This window comes from Callospermophilus lateralis, chromosome 17, assembly GCF_048772815.1.
Source record: "Callospermophilus lateralis isolate mCalLat2 chromosome 17, mCalLat2.hap1, whole genome shotgun sequence".
Lineage (NCBI taxonomy): Eukaryota > Metazoa > Chordata > Mammalia > Rodentia > Sciuridae > Callospermophilus > Callospermophilus lateralis.
The window spans coordinates 23921130-23942156 of NC_135321.1; the positions used below are offsets into that span (position 1 = coordinate 23921130).

The following is a 21027-nucleotide window of genomic DNA, read 5'->3' on the forward strand; positions in this document are numbered from 1 at the left end:
TTATGTTTGTGTGGTGGTGTTGGGGATTGAACCCAGGGCCTAGCAAGTATTTTGGGTATTCTCACAAGTCATAAACTAAAATTAGAAACAGGCTTTTGTTTTTGTTTTGGGTCTTTGGCCTTGAACCCCTAGGATCAAAGTCATCCTCCAGCTTCTGAAGTAGCTAGGATAGTCCAAAATATGCTATTTTAATTCTCTTGAGATCCTTTGTATAAAATATAATATGGGGAAATTTCTGAAACTTTGTATTTTTTAAACAGCCTTGAGATTTAGTATGCCATACAGTCCACCCATTTATAAAGGGTATTGTGTTCAGTGAGGTACTCCATCACTACAATCAATTTTAGAATTTGTTCCTTGTCCCATAAAGGAATTTATGTGTGTGTGTTGGGGACTTAACCCTGACTGTCCCAGCCTTTTTTATTTTGAAATGGTTTCGCCAAGTTGCTGAGGCTGCTGTTGAATTTGGAATCCTCCTGCCTCATGCACTAGTTGCTGAGATTACAGGCATGCATCATCACACCTGACCCATCAAAGAGTCTTAACAGTAGTTAACTCATTCTCCATTTCCTCTCTTGATCCCTAAGTAACTACTAATCTATTTTCTGTATAGATCTGCCTCTTAAGAACATTTCATGAAAATGGAGTTAGTGTCTGATTTGGATTTCATGGCATGTTTTTGGGGTTTGTGTGTACTATGGCATGTATTCCATATAATCAATTCCTGAACAGTAGCTGTTCAAATAGTGTTGCAAAGCCTTGTGGGCACGTTTTTTTTGTAGGTATTTTTGCATTTCTTTTTTGATCATAAGATGATCCCAGGAACATGGTGAGGAACTGTCAAAAGACATTCCCACCAGCAGTGGTTCCAAATTCTTACCAGTACAAAATTACGATCCCAAAGGAGATGAAGCGGTACAACCGTTTTTTTTTTTTTTTTTTTCCCCTGAGTCAGCTACAGCTTTAATGAGAAATAGGACTAGTTGCCAGGTACAAGAAAAACCTGAGCATTTTAGTAAAACTTTCATGTTAACCATCTAATAAGCATTATAATCCACAAGGTAAAGTACTAAAGTTACAATAAATCCATGAGTGATAGTAGTTGTTCACATATAAAAATTTTCGTAACACTAAGTCCATTTTTAAACAATTTACAGAACATTTTATACTTTCAAAGGGCCACATAGGCATCAACATTTTGCTTTTCATAAGCAAAGTAACAATAACAAAGGACACTTAGACCTAATGCAGTTGAATGCACTTTGAAACTATTAGACATTCAAGTGACCATTTAAAATACTTAAAATTTAAAGTTGTAATAAATACACCAGAAAATGGAGAATGCCATTTTTACACCACTTTACACAAGCCTGTGGAGTGCAATAAAATAATCAACTTGACCTTCACAAATCTTTATAAAATCTCAAACTCTGAAAGGTAAAAAAAAAATCCAGTTATATATATATATATATATATATATATATGTTCATTTCTAAATTCTTCACAGTATTCTACCCTTCATTTCATAATTAAATCTTACTATCTATATCTATGTCATCTAATTAGAGGTGCCTTCAGATTTCCAATATAAATTAAAAGACATTTCAAAATGAAATTTATTCCACTAAAATGTCCATGTGTAGTGGTTTAAAGATTGAATACTGGGAACGCTACATCATTATCTGGAAATTTAATTAACTGTTGAGTCCTTATCAAAGTAGTTAACATAAGAGCAACTGAGGTCCGCCTCAGAGAACCCATAAGCAGGTCACCTTAGAGTGCATTGAAAATAGAAAATGAAGACACCCACCTTCTGGAATCTTGAAACCCACACTCCAATCACAAGGAGATGTAGAGCTTTCCAAGGAGGCAGAAACTTTGTCTAAAATTTCAAGATAATCCACCTGACTGTCAGAAATGTATATGCTAGGTAGCACATGATAGAAAATTAGGCTACACTCATTATTTATATAGAAGTCAAAGCAATGTCCAGAAGGGCAACAGATAACATTCCATTTTGCCTCAAAAACCTGACACTATCTCTTACAAGATTCTGTGAGATGGTTAAAACCAAAAGTATGTGTTTATAACCATACATAATTCAAATTAGGGGACAAGATAAAAAGTATTTATTCCCCACAAAAGACACTATTAATAAAGATCTTCTCTCTTCACAGATGGCCCATAGCACAGGTAGCCAACCTCTATATTTATCTCCTACAGACCCCAAAATGTACTCTGCCAAAGAAAAGACTTCAAAAATCAGAGAGCTAATTTTAACTTAAGATCTTCCCAGGACTTTTTGTAAGTGAGTTCCCACCCACATCTGAAGGCAACCCCTGACAGGTAAAAAGACAACAATGTACTAAGACATTAAGGAAACATAATCTTCTACATAAAAGTCCAGACAAAAAGTTATATAAGAAACCAGTATACTTCTCTGTAACAAATTCCAGCTTCAAAGAATACGTGTTAGGTTAACTAAAGAACTGTTATCAAAATCCATACTAATAGTCAAATCCTGTTACAACTTAAATGGGACTTTCCAAAGTCTTTAGTGGCGGTGGAATTTTGTACTGAACATCATTGAAGTAAATGGTCCACTGGTCTGGGCCTTCGGACCTTTAGGTTATATGGCCTCTGCTGTAAAGGTGTTTTGCTATAATTGGATTTGACCTCTTCCATGTAAGAAGATCTAAATTTTAAATGCAAAGTATTCTAACAAAGCTGTTGTGAGGATGACTGAGGTAGTTTGAGCTTTTTTGCTACGTTCTTCATGACCGTTAGCACTGCTCAACTTGTTCTCATCCTTATGATTGACAGTTCACACTGGAATCAAAGGTGAATTCATGGGAGTAGAGGTGAGATATCGTTAGGCAAGTCTTCCTGTAAGGAGCCTCAAGCATTGCTTCAATATCAATATCGTCTGCCATTTTCTCTAAACGCCTGTGGCAGCACAGGATCCACCCCTGCGGCAGCGTCGGCAAGCTCCCTGAAAATCATCTGTTTCTATTAACCCATTTGATACTGGGTATTGAGCCGTCTGGCAAGGACTTGCTCTACCACTCAGCCACACCCCTATCCCTTTAAGTTTAACGTTTACTCCCAAATCTCCTGCCCTTCCATTTAAGATGCTTAAATTTGCTGAGCAAATAGCCTAAGCCAGGTGGGCCTGCAAACAGCCTATTACGTGCGAGTGGTGTAACATTTCCTGTGTGTAGCGGCCACTAACAGGCGATATTTCCAGAATCCTTATTTTGAATTCTGCATTCTGGAACAGGCCCTAGCTCAAATATTCTTCCGAAAGGAGCTGCATCTACTGGCCGCCTACAGAGCTTGGTTGTACTTCCGGGCCTGAAGGGTGAGGTCCTGGACGGTAGCGCCGGTTGTCCGGGAGAGCCCCGCTCCGCGTCTCCATTACGTCCCGTGCGTCTTCAAGCTGACGCGGCACCCTTTGTCAGCCCCTTTGGAGGTGCCCATTGGCTAGGCGGCAGCTTGTCCCTCCCCCCGGAAGTGCGGGCTTTGCTTTGGTGACTTCGTCGTCGCGGGTGAGCCAGGCTTGGATGCGCCGGGCAGGGTGCGCTCTGTCCTTTCCGCTCCCGCGGCGGTTTCGAGTAGCTGCACAGGCTCTTCCCGGTGGCGCTCAGGAGCCTTCGGCCGGTGCGCGACTCGCCGGCTCGCCTGATCGCCCTGCCCGGAGCCTTGCGGCGGCCTGAGCTCCCGCTACACTCCGCCTGGCCTCACGGTACTCTCGCTCCCCACGCGCGCCCTTTCCACCCGCCCTCTCGGGGCCTCGGTCCTGCAGCTCCTTTTCTCCTTGCCGGTTCGTTCTCTGCCTTGGCCTGGTGATGTCCGTGTCGCTTCCCTTCTGTAATCCTCGCCACTGACCCTGCTTTTCCCTTCGGTCTTTTCAGTTGTCTTTGACTCAGTCTCAGGGTTTCTTCGAACGAGGTGGCTTTCTGGCCCGCCCTACCTGACCTATTTCTGATGGAGCCTTGGCCTTTTCCTCTCTGTTCCATTGTCATCTTGGGCCGAGTCGAATGAAAGGTGATTCCTCTGCAGCAGTTCTAATTCAATTTGCTCGCTTTGCTGTCTTGGAGAATAGTTCAAATGAGTCTCTCCTTGCCTCCTTCTAGACTTTTCTAAAACCACATTCTCCTGTAGCGAATCATTATGAAGATTAAAAGATAAAATACAAGCAGTTTCTTTATAAAAAGAGCTAAAATTCATCAAAGCTGTAATTGTAACGTAAGTGGCTAGTAGCATTTGTTTTCGAGAGTTGATTTACAACATAATGTGTACGATCTTACTTAAGACAACCTCAAAGGTAGAAATGAATCTTCATAAAGGATTGCCAGTCTCCAGTGTAACCTAGTATTGGGAGTATTACCCATTGTTTTGAAAGGGGTCGCTTGGTTTTGAAGGTTTGGTAGAAGGTGGAGAACATGATCATTGTGTTTTTTCAAAGGGGAACAGGCAGTAGTCTTGAGCTGGGAAACCGGAACTGGAAATTCTGGTCTTAACTCTGTTTACAATGAACTTTGGACAGGTCACAACTTTTCAGCTTTTTGTTTTTCTGGTCTTTTAAAAATAATACGTAAGTTACAATATGTGCAGACAATCTGGCCTACATTGCATTCCTGTAAGAGTGGTACTATCATTGTCTGTATTTTACATGTGAGAAAAAATTAAGGCACTGTTGGGTTAAATTATTTGTGCAGAAATGTCACCGAGAAAGTGGTCATGCCCCTCTCAAATCCAGGTAACTGCCAGCCAAAGTAGTACTGTAGTAGTACCTGAAAGAACGTTCAAGACCCAAACCAGATTACCTCTGAAATGTCCTCAGATCAGATTCTAAATATGTGTGGTCAAAAATAATGATCCTTTGAAAAATTCTGAGAATCAGCACTAGTTTGCCTTTTTTCTTTTGTCCCTTTTCCTCCCATACTGGGTGGGGATTAAACCCCCAGGGAAGCTTTACCACTGAGTCGCATTCCCCCAGCCTTTTTACTTTTTTTTAGGTTGAGACAGGATCTTACCAAGTTGCCCTGGTTAGCCTGGAATTTCGGGATCCACCTGCTTCTGCCTCCCCAGGGAGCTGGAGTTACAGCTTGTGCCACCGTGCTTGGCTAGTTTGTCATACTTTAATCAGAGAATACGTTCTTTAAACTTTTGGAACAGGTTACTTTGGTAGATTCTTAAAGTGCTTTTTTTTTTTTTTTTTCCAGTTGTAGATGGGACACATCTCTATTTTACTTATTTATATGTGGTACTGAGGATCGAACCCAGTGCCTCCCACATGCTAGGCAGGCGCTCTACCACTGAGCTACAGCCCCAGCCCACTTAAAGTGTTGTTTTGACTAGGGGATTGTTTCAAAGAATCTAATGGGTCCTTTGTAAAATAGCTGTCTATATTCCTTGATGTAAATTTTCATCTCCATCTTAAATCATTTCAAGGGCACATTCAGATTGGATTATCCATACCATTGTTTTCTACCTGTATTGTGAACAATTTAAAATTGAATAGTATACTTATGGTGCTGACTTATTTGCCAGTCAACACTGCTTAATTTACAATATTTGAAAGTTAGAAATTTTAAAATACTGAATTATGCCTTGTGCTCTGTTTTAAAGCTGCTTACTTTTTATTTAAGGTTCTGCATCCTACTCTTGCAGGAGTAAAAATTTTTGTAAATTTAAAAGATCTTTTGATTTAATTGTGTTATGTAATTGTTATTGGGCCTTTTTTCAAGAAATTGGTGATTTTCAGAAATTCCAATAGGATTCATAATTACCAAGGAAATTGGCATGTTAACTTTTAGAAATGAACTTTTAGAAATTGACCTATGTGATAATATTGAATAAGATTTTTTATTTTTCAGCACACCTTAATTCATGCCCTTGAAACCAGGGCTGGGAGTATAGCTAAGTTGAAGATGGCTTGCCTAATGTGTTCAAGGACCTGGGTTCTGTCCCAGCACCACAAAAAAGAGAAAGAAAGAAAAACAAAGCATATCTAAGAGTTGTTGCCTAGTAAAGGCCAATTGATTTGTAGCCTCAGGGTCTTCCAAAGTAATGTCTTGATTACAGAATTTGCCTTTAGTGTTGTAAGGTTTGGGTAATTGATATTGTCAGTCCTGAATATTGGGACTTGGAAGTTATTTCACACTCAGTGTACTCTACACTTTCGTGGGATATAAGTCATGATGTCTTTTGTTCCTTCTTTATCAGTAAGTGGAAATAGCAAGGGTACGCAGCCTCCTGGATTAAATGAGTTTGTGTATGTAAACTTATTTGTACCTATTGAGAGTTGGTGTCTTTCTTTTATCATCAAATTTATGATTGGGGAGCAGTGATCGAAAAGGTTTGGATGCTGGCATCTCATTATTCATGTCTACATCTTATTCCTTTACCTTGCAGATGGCAGCATTTTTATTTAATAAACTTTGTTTTAAGAAATAATGGTTTTAGGGGCTGAGTTGTGGCTCAGTGGTAGTGGTAATGGTAGTGTGAGGCACTGGGTTCGATCCTTAGCATCACATATAAATAAATAAAGGTATTGTGTCCACCTACAACTAAAAAATATTAAAAAAGAAAGAAAGAAATAATGGTTTTAAACTTTTCCCCTTCACTATAAAAAAGAGTCCTTTGGGGCTTTGCTCCTCTCTTCTCTTTTCTTTTCTTGTCTTTTGTAGTGGAATTTGAACCCAGGAGTGCTGTACCACTGAGCTATACCCCCCAGCCCTTTTTTTTTTTTTTTTTTTGAGAAAGTTAAGTTATTGAGGCTGACCTTGATCTTGTGATCCTCCTGCGTCTGCCTTCCAAGTAGCTGGGATCATAGATATGTGCTACTACACCCCGCCCTTTCAGATATGTTACTGTAAGTAAAATTCTTTAGCCATTAAATCTTTGGTAACTAATGTTTTCCTCACATATATCAACAGTTTCGGAGCTTGAGCCTGGGACAATGGTGTGCATTCCTTGTATTGTCATTCCTGTTCTTCTCTGGATCTACAAAAAATTCCTGGAGCCATACATATACCCTATGATTTCCCCCTTTGTTAGTCGAATATGGCCTAAAAAAGCTGTACAAGAATCCAATGATAAAAACAAAGGCAAAGTAGACTGCAAGGTAAGAACATTCAAATGCCTTGAACAAGGGCAGTGAAGGGGTGATACTTGAGTTAACACTTGGCTTTTGGAAGAACAAGTTTTTGGAGCCAGAAACTTCAATAATTTTTCTCAGGTAATTAACATTTAACTTAAAGGTTTAAATTAGACAGAGGATTAGTGCATTTGTCCTTTGCCTTATGGCCAAGACAAACTGAAGGTATTTGAAAATTAATATTTAGACAACTCTGTTGCCTTTAGCATTGGTGCTTGTTAAGTTCAACTTTGACTGTATTCTGTTGTACTAATTTAGGCATCCTGCACATTTCTGGAAACAAAATTGTTTCGTTCTAAAGTTGTGTGTTTTTAAAGAAAATGGTTATTTTTTTAGTGTCTTTTTTTATAATAATTCTTTAAATGTTTATTTCATTTTAGGGTGCCGAGAGAAATGGATTACCATCAAAAGGACCAACAGGAATCTATGATAAAAAGAAAGACTAATGGAACTTTTCCAAAGGATCGCAAATGTTTTTAAAATGGACCTGATGACACAAAGCACCTTCTTTGTAATTGTCTCTGACTTTTTTCTCTGAAACTAGAATTTTGGATAGAGAGTTTATTTATCTGATACTTACTGGGAAATACATAGTATTTATATTTAAAATGTACTTAGTTATATTTAATGACCTCATTCCTGAGTTCCATTTTCATTATAGTAGCTTTAATTTCTATTATTGCTGTTTTAATAATATGAATAAATAGGTTTGTGCCAGTAAATACTCAGTACTTAAAGTCCTTGGGCCTCTAGCATTCATTCATCCACGTGAATTTGACTGCTCTTTGCTCTAATTCTTCAGGTCCTTTTAATTTGACTGGATTAAGTTTTACTGTGAAATAGTACAGATGATAATGATATGAAACTTAAAGATAAGATTACTGTTCAACACAATGGAGCAGTTTATCTATGAGAGTAAGTAACTACTGTTTATTGCTCTGAGAAAGATGGAAAAGAAGGATATAGGAGAAGCTTTGAAAAATGAAACATCTTTTACATAAATGTCTAATGTGTTATAAAATTATAATGCTGTTGCATTCCTTCCATTCCTACAAATGCATTAAACATTCAGTTTAATTTGTGGTTCTTTGTTCTCCTAAAGTCTTTATTAAATGTTTGAAAGGGAAATTATTTACCATATCATAAGACAATTTTAATACTGAGATGGCATTAGATAATGATGGGAAAACAGTTACCTACTGTTGCACAAGGCAGGCCATCATTGAGTAGTTTCAATAACAGTGACTTGTCTGGGCAGTTCTTGGCTGGTCTGAGCTCTCTTACACAGCTGGGGGCTTACTGTTTCATCCTGGGCTTTTTTAGTTCAGTTTAGGGATCTGTAAATATTCAAAGATCATGAGGTATATCTTTATATTTATTTCCTTGAAAACGGAAGAATTAAAAGGTACTCTTGCCCTTGGGTCCTCAGTGAAGTCCTGGGTCTTAACCAAGGTTATATTAAGCTATGTGCCTATTCACCTATGGAAACACCCTGGACTTCATTTGATATAAATCAGTAGGTCTCAACTTTTCTGCCCCAACTAACCAGACACATGCCTGTAATCCCAGCAGTTTGGGAAACTGAGACAGGTCAATTTTATGTTTAAGGCCACTCTTGGCAACTTAGCAAGACCCTGTCTTAAAAGAAAAAATAACAAAGATTCAGTGATAAAGCACCTCTGAGTTCATTTCCCAGTACTGCAAAGGAAAAAAATCTCTCATTTATTACCAATATTTCATAAAAGACATTTTAATAAAAAAAAGAAGAAGACAACTTAAGAATATAAGATAATAGTATTTTATTTTGAGACAGTCTCACTAAGTTTCTTAGAGCCTCCTGAGCCCCTGGGATTACAGGTGTGTGCCATTGTGCTGGACCATTTTTCTTCACTTTTATGGCTGACTGAGAAATGCTTTCTTCACCTGTCCTTTTACTAGGTTTGGTAGCTGCTGCCCAGTATCACACCAGTTCACCCTTCCCCAAAGTATCAGTCCTGTCGGACAACTTATACCTGAGGGCTGCCGTCCTACTAAGAGCTACCATTAAAGTTCTAATTTTGTTTTCCTTGCAGCATGATGCTTTAATTTACCTGCTTTTCAATAATTTACTTTTGTCCTGGTAAATTCTAGCTAAAATTTTTGTCTCCTTGTGAGACAAACTCATTTTCTTACATAATTATTCAAGATTCACCTGAAAGACTCCTGGGTTTTGTCATCTTTTTTTCATTACTTAGCTAGCTACCTTCCTAGGAAACCTGGGTAAGTCAGCATTTTCTCAAAATTACTGTCCACTGGCTTGTTGCCCTCTTAGGTGGATTCTGTTGAAAGGAACTTTTAACCACTGATGTGTCAAGTCTCCTGAACCCCATAAAGTTAAACGTCTTTTTGAGTTCACTCAAATCACAGTGGAAGTGGGGGAGGGAAGGTTCTTTATGATTTCCCCAGGGAGCTTCTGGTTTGTTCCATCCTCAAAGCTATTAATTGTTGATGTGGACTTCTGCTTTAAAGAAGAAGCACAAACTACAGGCAGACATTTTTATGAAGTTACCACAAGTAACAAGAAGAGAAAGAAGATGGCCCAAAGTTAGACAAGAGATAGATGGGGTCTCAGGAAGAAAGAAAAAGAGACCCTTAGTAGCTGGAGACCTGGAACTTTTGTTGGATAAACAAAACCTTGGTGGTGTGTTTGTCACAGATCAATAAGAACAAAAACATGATTAATTTAAATTTCATAGATTCAAAGACTTATAAAATGGGCCTACAAATGATTGATGGCTATACCATTTGGCCAAAGAACAACATTCTGAACCCCAAGTACAGAATGATTTTCATGTGCGTAGGCTGTGTCGTGTCCAGCGAGGAGGTCTACGGAACAGGGTAGAGGAGAGTGTGGCTGCGGAGTTGCTAAACAAGACCTCTGGAGACCAAGCAGGAAGCTGGTCTCATTTTATTGCACAGTTACCATGTATATATACTCAGGCAGTAGCTAAGCAGATTACAGGCAGCCACCAATGCAGTTTCTGCTAACTGTCCTTGCAGCGACCAATCAAGGAGTGGGCTTTGGAGCAAGCACAGGAACTTGCTCCAAAGGCTTCACACCCAGGGCTGTGCCTACAGGGATGCAGTTTGCCCCACACAAGCCTAGCAAGGCTGAGTGTTTTGCCACTCATGATGCCCATAACATGCCATGTATGCAGTACTCCATGCACTTGTCCCCACATTCATGGAAATTTACTTTCAAAGAAGATTGAAAACTTGCACATTTCTTTCCAGAAAAAAAAAATTATGGTAATCAGGGCCCAACCTGGGCATGTTCTGGTTTTCTCTTTGAGGAAGGGTGTATCCATGCCTGCCTTTGGGTGTGTACATTTTTGCTATGCGTAAATGAATCTTTGCTTGTACCTTCCCTCCTGAAATCTCAGTGTTGAAAGTCAAGAACCCACCCGGGCCAAGCTGAGGTTCCATTCTCTTCAGAGAGACTTTGTTAATTGAAAGGGAAAGAAATTTCAGATTTTTCAAGTGAAGGGAGAGGTTGGAATTGAGAGGGTCAAGAATTGCAGATGGGAGGGCTGGGGTTCTGGCTCAGCAGTAGAGCGGTTGCCTAATGTGCAAGGCCCTGGGTTCAATCCTCAGCACCATGTAAAAATAAATAAAGGTATTGTGTCCAACTATAACTAAAAAATAAATGTTAAAAAAAAAAAAAAAAAAAACTGCAGACGAACTGTGAAGGGCCAATGTGTCGTACAGTATTCACAAAATATACCAAAGACTCCCAAGAGTTGAGCTTGTCTGGCCCTTAGGGCACATCTAACCCAATCCTCTCATTTTCACCAAGGACAAAAGAGGTGGCTCAGGTGCTGGGATAGGGCAAGAGTGGAGTCTCCTGCAGGACTGCTGGGTACAGTTGTGCCAAGTGTGCACTGGGCAATTTCAGAAGGCACATTGACAACCATGTAAATGATTCTCTTAGGTCGGTGCATTACATATACAACCATACACGGGGTTCTGCTTCTGACTTGGCAGTTTGGCAGATGCTATTTCATATTTCACTGGTGTATTTGTTTTTCTAGTGCTATATTACAAATAACCACAAACTTAGGGGCTTAAAACAACATGAATGTATTATCTCACAGGTTTTCTGGGTCAGATGTCCTCATGGCATAACTGGTTTCTTTGCTTAGGGTTTCGCCAGACCAAAATCAGGATGTTGGCCAGGTCTGTGGTTCTCAGGAAGGCCCATGGTTCTCTTCCAAACTTGCTGCTTGTGGGACTGCAGTCCTGGGTTTCCTTCCAGGTAGCTGGGGCCTCAGCTCTTGGAGGCCACTCCCACAGAGTCCCACAGTGCACTCACCACACGGTGATTCACCTTCTTCCTGCCCTTCTGATCCTCTGGGACCAGTCAGGAAATCTGCATTCCAATGGCTCCTGTGACTAAGTCATGCCTGCATTTGTAAGGTCAACTAATTTGAAATCAATCTTCAAAATTCTTTCACAGCAGCACCAAACTAATATTTAGTTGATGTTTGGGAGATGATGCATGGTTTCTACCAGGGACCAGAAATCTAGGGAAGCCTCTTAGAAGTCTGCTTGCCTGACTGGGGTTGTAGCTCAGAGGTGGAACGCTTCCCTAGCATGTGTGAGGCACTGGGTTCCATCCTCAGCACCACATAAGTAAAATAAAGGTATTGTGTCCACCTATAACTAAAACAACTACAACAACAAACCTAAAAAGTCTTCTTACCACTTTCCTAATGATTCTAATCCTTTAATTACCAGATGTGCTGGAGAAATAAAACCCCAAAAGAAAAACTCAGACTTTCTCATATGATAGGTTGCTTCTACCACACACTAAGCATGTAATTCTGCAGCAGTAGACACCAGCTGGGTGTCCTCTAATTCAATCTATCTGGAGATGGCTTTGGTTCCTGCAGGTTGGGGGCTCAGTTCCCCCAACTACCACCTCTTGAGATACCAGTTACAAGCCCCAAGTTGTTTTACCTGTGCTTCTGATCAATTGGCTATAAATCAGGTTCTCACCCCTTGCCTAAGTGGCTCGCAGAACTCAGGGAAACACTTATACTGGTTTATTATAAAGGATTATAATTGAAAGGGGATATATAATGGATACAGATGAAGAAGTGAATAGGGTGAGGTACAAAGAAGGGGCATGGAGCTTCCATGCCCTTTCTGGTTGGAATCCCAGGAATCTCCATATATTCGTCTATCCAGAACATCTCCAAATCCTGTCTTTTGGGATTTTTATGAAGGCTTCATTACATACATATGCTTGAAACATGGTGTCAAAATGTGATTGGACAAAATGGGTATATGATTGAATGCTCATAGCCTATGTGGGCAAACACAGCCTGTCCAGATTCTTCTTGGCCTTTCTGGGCAGCTGCTCTTCCAGGGTTCAGAGCAGGACCCCTCTGGAATGAGGAGGGTCTAGTGACCCGCTGTTGACAATGTAAGTCAGATAATATTTTATTTTAATTTTTGAGATAGGGTCTTGTTAAGCTGCCTAGGGCCTTGCTAAGTTGCTGAGGCTGGCCTTGAACTTGAGATCCTCCTGCCTCGGCCTCCTGAGTCCCTGGGAATACAGGCATGTGTCTCTGTACTTGGATAAGTCAAAGAATTTCTTTGTGGCCAGCTCCGAGATAGAAAGGTGGGGGAAGATATTTTCTCTGACCCATCCTGGGGGAGAGAAATTCTAGTTATGTCTTATTTGGGGGAGGGAATTATGAGCCAGAACTGGTTGTCAGAACCCAAAAACCTATATACTCCAACTTCACACTTGAGAACCTACTGTGGATCTGAATCTCATGTCACCACCTATCAAGGCCCCTATTGTCTGAAGAGTGAGTTTGTTTGTTTGTTTATTTATTTATTTATTTATTGGTACTGGGGATTGAACTTGGGTACTCAACCACTGAGCCACATCCCCATTTTGTTGTGGTTGGCTTTGAACTCATCCTCTTGCCTCAGCCTCCCAAGGTGCTAGGATTACAGGCATGCCCCACCATGCCCGACTTCCATCAATTCTCGTGACTCATTTACCCCCAAAGGCTTTACCTCTAAGTCCCATCATGCTGGGGTTTAGGTTCCAATGTGAAATTTGGAGACACTCATACTTGAAACCATAACATACCTAGTCTGAAAAGTCCTAAGGACAGCTGAAAATTTTGGAATAGTGCCTGACATGGGTTAGAGTTTTTGATACAACATTAAATGTTATGTTTGAGACTCTTACTAATTTGTCCCCAGTGGGAAGGAGACATCAACAGCTGCCTTGTCCCCCTCCCTAGGGAGGTCCCTAGAATCTTCCAGCAATGCTGTGTTAAATAACTCCTCTCAGATAGAGAGCAGCTCTGGACCCTGGGAAATGGCATGGTCTCAGGATGCAGGAAAAGGAAGGCTAAATGTGGGCTCTCCCCAGGAAGGAGAACTAGTGGTGCAGCCTGCCTGTCTATCAGGCAGCTGACACCCAGGAACATTGGAGTCACTGCCTTTTAATTTTAATTTGTTCATTGTTTTAAAATTTGAGACAGAGTCTCTTTAAGTTGCCCAGACTGACCTTGAACTTGGAGATCCTCCTGCCTCTGCCTCCTAAGTAGCTAGAGGAATCACTGCCTTTTGAGCAAACTATCTGCAGCCACATCTAACCCTGGCTGCTAACAGCTGGCTTTGCAGGAAATTCACTACCATAGCATTAGGCAGAGCTTCTGCAATGCTAGTTCAGGAGTCTGCCCAGTTGTTTACTCAACTTACTGGCTGGGTGTTCTTGTCAGGGTCTTTTCATGTCCCTAGGATTCAATTCCTCATCTCTAAAATGATGAGATTGTTTAACTGCTCACATTCCCTACATCGTCCTTACTCTTCCTACTACCTTTCAGGAGAAAATGGAGGCACAGAGAGTTGAAGCGGCTTGCCTAAAGTCATTCTGCACATAAATTATGGAACCTAAACTCAACCCAGATCTGTCTGGCTCCAAACTCTGTTCTTCTTTCTCAGGGAAGTGAAAACTTGAGCACTATTTTTGGAACATGACAAAACTAAAAGTTGGTTCTTTGAAAAAATAAATAAGATTGATAGACCACTAGCCACGCTAACAAAGAGAAGAAGAGAGAGAACCCAAATTACTAGCTGACGGGATGAAAAAGGCAACATCACAACAGACAATTCAGAAATACAGAAGATAATTAGAAATTATTTTGAAACCCTATACTCTAATAAAATAGAAGATAGTGAAGGCATAGATAAATTCCTTGAGACATATGAACTACCCAGATCGAATCAGGAAGATATAAACAACCTAAACAGATCAATATCAAGGGAGGAAATAGAAGAAGCCATCAAAAGACTACCAACCAAGAAAAGCCCAGGACCGGATGGATATACAGCAGAGTTTTACAAAACCTCTAAAGAGGAACTAATACCAATACTCCATAATCTATTTCAGGAGATAGAAAAAGAGGGAGAACTCCCAAATTCATTCTATGAGGCCAATATCACCCTGATTCCCAAACCAGAGAAGGACACCTCAAAGAAAGAAAACTACAGACCAATATCCCTAATGAATTTAGATGCAAAAATTCTCAATAAAATTCTGGCAAATCGTATACAAAAACATATCAAAAAGATTGTGCACCATGATCAAGTAGGATTCATCCCTGGGATGCAAGGCTGGTTCAATATATGGAAATCAATAAACGTTATTCACCACATCAATAGACTTAAAGATAAGAACCATATGATCATCTTGATGGACGCAGAAAAAGCATTCGACAAAGTACAGCATACCTTTATGTTCAAAACATTAGAAAAACTAGGGATAACAGGAACTTACTTCAAAATTATAAAAGCTATATATGCTAAGCCTCAGGCTAGCATCATTCTAAATGGAAAAAAACTGAAGGCATTCCCTCTAAAATCTGGAACAAGACAGGGATGCCCTCTCTCACCACTTCTATTCAATATAGTTCTCGAAACACTGGCCAGAGCAATTAGACGAAAGAAATTAAAGGCATAAAAATAGGAAAAGAAGAACTTAAATTATCACTATTTGCGGATGATATGATCCTATACCTAGAAGACACAAAAGGGTCTACAAAGAAACTACTAGAGCTAATAAATGAATTCAGCAAAGTGGCAGGATATAAAATCAACACGCATAAATCAAAGGCATTCCTGTATATCAGCGACAAATCTTCTGAACTGGAAATGAGGAAATCTACCCCATTCACAATATCCTCAAAAAAAATAAAATACTTGGGAATCAACCTAACAAAAGAGGTGAAAGATTTATACAATGAAAACTACAGAACCCTAAAGAGAGAAATAGAAGAAGATCTTAGAAGATGGAAAAATATACCCTGTTCATGGATAGGCAGAACTAACATCATTAAAATGGCAATATTACCAAAAGTTCTCTATAGGTTCAATGCAATGCCAATCAAAATCCCAACGGCATTTCTTGTAGAAATAGATAAAGCAATCATGAAATTCATATGGAAAAATAAAAGACCCAGAATAGCAAAAGCAATTCTAAGCAGGAAGTGTGAATCAGGAGGTGTAGCGATACCAGATTTCAAACTGTACTACAAAGCAATAGTAACAAAAACAGCATGGTACTGGTACCAAAACAGGCAGGTGGACCAATGGTATAGAATAGAGGACACAGAAACCAACCCACAAAATTACAACTATCTTATATTCGATAAAGGGGCTAAAAGCATGCAATGGAGGAAGGATAGCATCTTCAACAAATGGTGCTGGGAAAACTGGAAATCCATATGCAACAAAATGAAACTGAATCCCCTCCTCTCGCCATGCACAAAAGTTAACTCAAAATGGATCAAGGACCTTGATATCAAATCAGAGACTATGTGTCTGATAGATGAAAAGGTTGGCTCCAATCTACATATTGTGGGGTCGGGCTCCAAATTCCTTAATAGGACACCCATAGCACAAGAGTTAATAACTAGAATCAACAAATGGGACTTACTTAAACTTAAAAGTTTTTTCTCAGCAAGAGAAATAATAAGAGAGGTAAATAGGGAGCCTACATCATGGGAACAAATTTTTACTCCTCACACTTCAGATAGAGCCCTAATATCCAGAGTATACAAAGAACTCAAAAAAATTAAACAATAAAAAAACAAATAACCCAATCAACAAATGGGCCAAAGACCTGAACAGACACTTCTCAGAGGAGGACAGACAATCAATCAACAAGTACATGAAAAAATGCTCACCATCTCTAGCAGTCAGAGAAATGCAAATCAAAACCACCCTAAGATACCATCTCACTCCAGTAAGATTGGCAGCCATTATGAAGTCGAACAATAACAAGTGCTGGCCAGGATGTGGGGAAAAGGGTACTCTTGTACATTGCTGGTGGGACTGCAAATTGGTGAGGCCAATATGGAAAGCAGTATGGAGATTCCTGGGAAAGCTGGGAATGGAACCACCATTTGACCCAGCTATTGCCCTTCTCGGACTATTCCCTGAAGACCTCAAAAGAGCGTACTACAGGGACACTGCCACATCGATGTTCATAGCAGCACAATTCACAATAGCTAGACTGTGGAACCAACCCCAATGCCCCTCAATAGATGAATGGATAAAAAAAAAATGTGGCATTTATACACAATGGAGTACTATGCAGCACTAAGAAAGGACAAAATCATGGAATTTGCAGGGAAATGGATGGCATTAGAGCAGATTAAGCTAAGTGAAGCTAGCCAATCCCTAAAAAACAAATGCCAAATGTCTTCTTTGATATAATGAGAGCAACTAAGAACAGAGCAGGGAGGAAGAGCAGGAGGAAAAGATTAACATTAAACAGAGTCATGAAGTGGGAGGGAAAGGGAGAGAAAAGGGAAATTGCATGGAAATGGAAGGAGATCCTCATTGTTATACAAAATTACATATAAGAGTTTGTGAGGGGAATGGGAAAAAAATAAGGAGAGAAATGAATTACAGTAGATGGGATAGAGAGAGAAGATGGGAGGGGAGGGGAGGGGGGATAGTAGAGGATAGGAAAGGTAGCAGAATACAACAATTACTATTATGGTATTATGTAAAAATGTGGATGTGTAACCGATGTGATTCTGCAATCTTTGTAATGTTTTGAATAACCAATAATAAAAAAAAAAAGAGAATAACTTGGGGGCAGTTTTGGTGCTGCTTGTGGAATATCTTCTTAGTTATAGGTCATTTTTTTGCTCTTTACCTTCTAAAAAGAAATTCAGCTCCCTCCAGCTCCAATGTGTGTGGGGTTTGTTTGATTTTTTTTTTTTTTTTTTTTAGTACCAGAGATTGAATTTAGAAGGGCTTAACCACTGAGCCACATCCCTAGCCCTTTGTAGGGTTTATTTTGAGATAGGATCTCACTAAATTGCTCAAGGGCTTACCAAATTGCTGAGGCTGAATTTGAACTTGTAATCCTCCTGCCTCAGCCTCTCAAATGGCTGGGATTACAGGCATATACCACCATGATCAGCTTCCAATGTGTATATTTAACTTGCAATACAGTAAAGTTGCACTCCAAACCTTGCTAACCAATAGTTAGGAAAAGTTTAGCTGAGAAGGTTTTGAAGGATAGGTAGTTTACTCAAGTGTCTCTAATTTATGTCTCCCGCACTACTACTTTTCCTTTTGTTTTTATTTATTTTTATTTTCCTTTTGTTTTTAATGTTTCAATTTTGTACATAATTCGCAAGTCATCTTAAGTAGTTTAGAAAGAAAGGTATAAACAAAGTAACAAATGAATAAATAGCTGCTGCTACTCTTTCTCTTTTACTATATTACATCTAAATTGACCTTCCCAGAATATGAGTGAATTCTTTCAGCTGCCTATCCTACTTACTGAATTCAGTCATCTAATAACTTCCAGGCCCTTTTGAACTTGAACCACATGCTATCTATTTTTTGTTTTTCTGTTTTTTAGTTTTCAGTCTACAGAATTTAAAAACCTTAAATTGTACTATTTTTTGGCGCGGGGAGGAGGAGTCCAGGGCACTCGACCACTAAGCCACCTCTCCAGCCCTATTTTGTATTTTATTTAGAGACAGGGTCTCACTGAGTTGTTTAGCACCTCATTTTTGCTGATGTAGTGGGACCTCCCCCTTGGCAGAAGGTCTTAACTAAGCTTCTCCAGAAATCTTCATCAGAACTGATTTTAGAACTATCAGCAAGAGTCTCTACAAAAAGTGTTCAATGTAGGTAAACTTCCTATTTTCCCATTGCTCTATTTTACTTGGCCACTGGCCTGGAAGAATTTGGCACTCCAGGTGCTGTATGCCCCTTTACTAGTTTTTCACAAACATTTATCCAGTATAATAGTTTGTAGAAGTGTGTTTGCAAGTGCAAAATGAGATTAAAAAAAAAATCCTTTAAGGAGGCCTTGAACTGGAGGTTCACAGAGATGTCTACATTTCTAAGAGAAGTTACCAATTGGGCTCCATGGTAACAGCTGGCAGGGGGAGGAAAGAAAAGGGAGAAGAAACTCTCCCCTTCTCAGGTGTTGTCCTTGAAGGGTTAACTTGCCCAGAACAGTGAAAGGAAAAGCTGCTTTTATGTGAGCTTCTGCAGACTGTGAACTTCTGAGTCCCTCCCCTAACAAGTATACAGTTCTGAAACTACCTGAACTTGGGATTCAGGGGATAGCAAAAGCTATTCCCTCAGAACCTGGGTATAGCCAAATAAAATTGTTTCCTGCTATCTTCGGTGCCTTGCCTTGTCTGTCCCCTACAACAGTGACACCGGCTTTGAATCTATGATCTTCCTGCCTCAGCCTCCAGAGCTGCTGGAATTACAGGTATGTGCCACTGCACCCGACTTTTTTTTTTTTTTTTGTGTGTGTGTGTGTAGGTGATAATTTCACTAGGTACCAAGTTCAAAGTTCATAAGATGGAAATGTAAGGAGACCAAGATTTCTCCTTCTCCCATGGTTCCAAAGCACCCAGTTTCCCTCCTAGGAGACTATCAAGGTGGCTAGTTTCTTTATTACCTGGAGATAGTCTCTGCAAGCCCAAGAAACTACATGTATATGTATGACTTTCCTGTTGGTGTCTCTGTTAGTACTAGACACTGAAGAAGTCAGTCAAAGTATCATGATTATTTCTACAGGTATTATTGAAAATTAGTGACCAAGGATAAGACTTGGCATTTTATATGTACACTAAAGTTACTGAAGCACTGCTACCCCAATCCAGGATTCCTATGTTGTTAAAACCATTCCCAATCTTACCCTCTGACTTGGGCAGTTTGCCTTGCAACATTTTGAGAGTTGCCTGGGAACAATGGATAGATTTTCTTAATTTCAAGCCATTTATTCAAGCTGTTATGTTTCTCAAAGACCCATGGTCCGTAGCCTATGGCACTGTGGGGACATGGTGGAGATGGGGCTCTGTGGAAGGAAATTAGGTCACAGGGGGTGTGCCCTTGAAGGGGATATTTTGACCCCTTCCCCCTGTTTTTTTTTTTTTTTTTTTTTTTTTTGCTTCCCAGCCCTCATGGGTGAGTAACATCCCTAATCCTCTGCCTGTCACCACAGGCAGAAAGTTATAGGGTCAAGTGACCATGGATTGAAACCTCTGAAACCATGGCCCCAAATATTTATTTCCTTGAAGTTGTTTATCTAGAGTATCTCGCTGCAGCAACCAGAAGTTGACTAACATACCATCCAAAAAATACAAAATAGTGAATGTTAAATTTCTCTATTAGGATCACTTTAAAGTAGAATATATTGCATCTTGGTCCATAACACCAGTTCAAAAGGGAGGTTCATAATTGTTTCTAGGTCAATTTGGAGAAAGAGTGTGGGCAGGCAAAAGTACAAAATACTTTTGAGTTTGCCTACTTCTCTTTTTGCTGTAATTTAAAAATGATATTATATATGTAATTAATATATATTGCAGAAAAAATTGACAACATTTAGGGAAAATGTAATTTTAATCACACAATCACACAACCATGATCCCAAATTGCATATTGTTATATTATATGGGAGCATGTAATAGGTATCATAAATATAATTAATTTACAAAAATCAGATAATACTAGGAATACTGTTTCCACTCAGTATATATTCAATGCTTTCAAATAAATATTCATCCATAGCATTCTTTCCAATGGCTGCACATTAGTATCTACCTCTTTTAAGCTAGGCACCCAGATATCTTGTGTTTATGTATACTTTCCTGTTCTTCTGCAGACTCAGGGAATTTACTCACAGTAGATTTGGAAAAGGATATCAAGTATCTGTGCAGTATTTTACAGAGAACATATTGACTATATAATGGAAATGAGAATGGTTTCATGGGGTTATGTGGAGAAATATCAGGGCATAGCAGATAGAAAACAACTCAATGTGAATGGTTAATTATTATTGTAATGTCAATAATCATCATGTTTATATTTTAGATGGGGAAACTGTCTAGGAGAGGAAAAGTAATTGCTGAAGAACGTCAATATGGTAACTTCAGCTCTTTTGACTTCAACTTCAGTACTTCTTGCACTACACCATATTGATTTTCCTTCCTGTGTGACGGCTCCTGATAATACCGCAGGTAGGTTTAGATCTTCCAGTTGCTTCCATCAAAAGTTGTTTTTCCATGGCTCGATTCCTCAGAGCCTCACAAGAAATGATTTGACATTGGGATAGTTGTCCTGTTGGAATTAACAGGAGCCTGAGCCTTAATACAGTTAAGGCATCAGGAGCCCAGAGTTTTCCGGCTTTTAGACTCTGCCACGTGGCTGGGCGGTTGCCGGGGAGACGCGGAGACACGAGCCACGCCCGTAGACTACATTTCCCAGAAGCCGGCGCGCCGCGCGCCAAGGACCGCCCGCCGGCGCGC

At 39.7% G+C, this 21027-nt stretch overlaps 1 protein-coding gene across 1 annotated transcript; it reads left to right on the top strand.

The window, feature by feature from the left end:
* Positions 1 to 3532: 3532 nt before the first annotated feature.
* Positions 3533 to 8242, top strand: C17H18orf32 (chromosome 17 C18orf32 homolog). Its single transcript, XM_076836966.2, has 3 exons — positions 3533 to 3745; positions 6945 to 7132; positions 7546 to 8242. Exons 2-3 carry the CDS (start codon positions 6968 to 6970, stop codon positions 7609 to 7611), a joined length of 231 nt encoding a protein of 76 aa, XP_076693081.1. The 5' UTR covers positions 3533 to 3745; positions 6945 to 6967; the 3' UTR covers positions 7612 to 8242.
* The last annotated feature ends 12785 nt before the right edge of the window (positions 8243 to 21027 follow it).

Bases quoted from the DNA above. Each gene is read 5' to 3' on its own strand.
- C17H18orf32 (XM_076836966.2), top strand. From the start codon at position 6,968: ATGGTGTGCATTCCTTGTATTGTCATTCCTGTTCTTCTCTGGATCTAC. The intron at 7,133-7,545 runs GTAAGAACATTC...ATTTCATTTTAG, and splicing joins AAGGCAAAGTAGACTGCAAG to GGTGCCGAGAGAAATGGATT.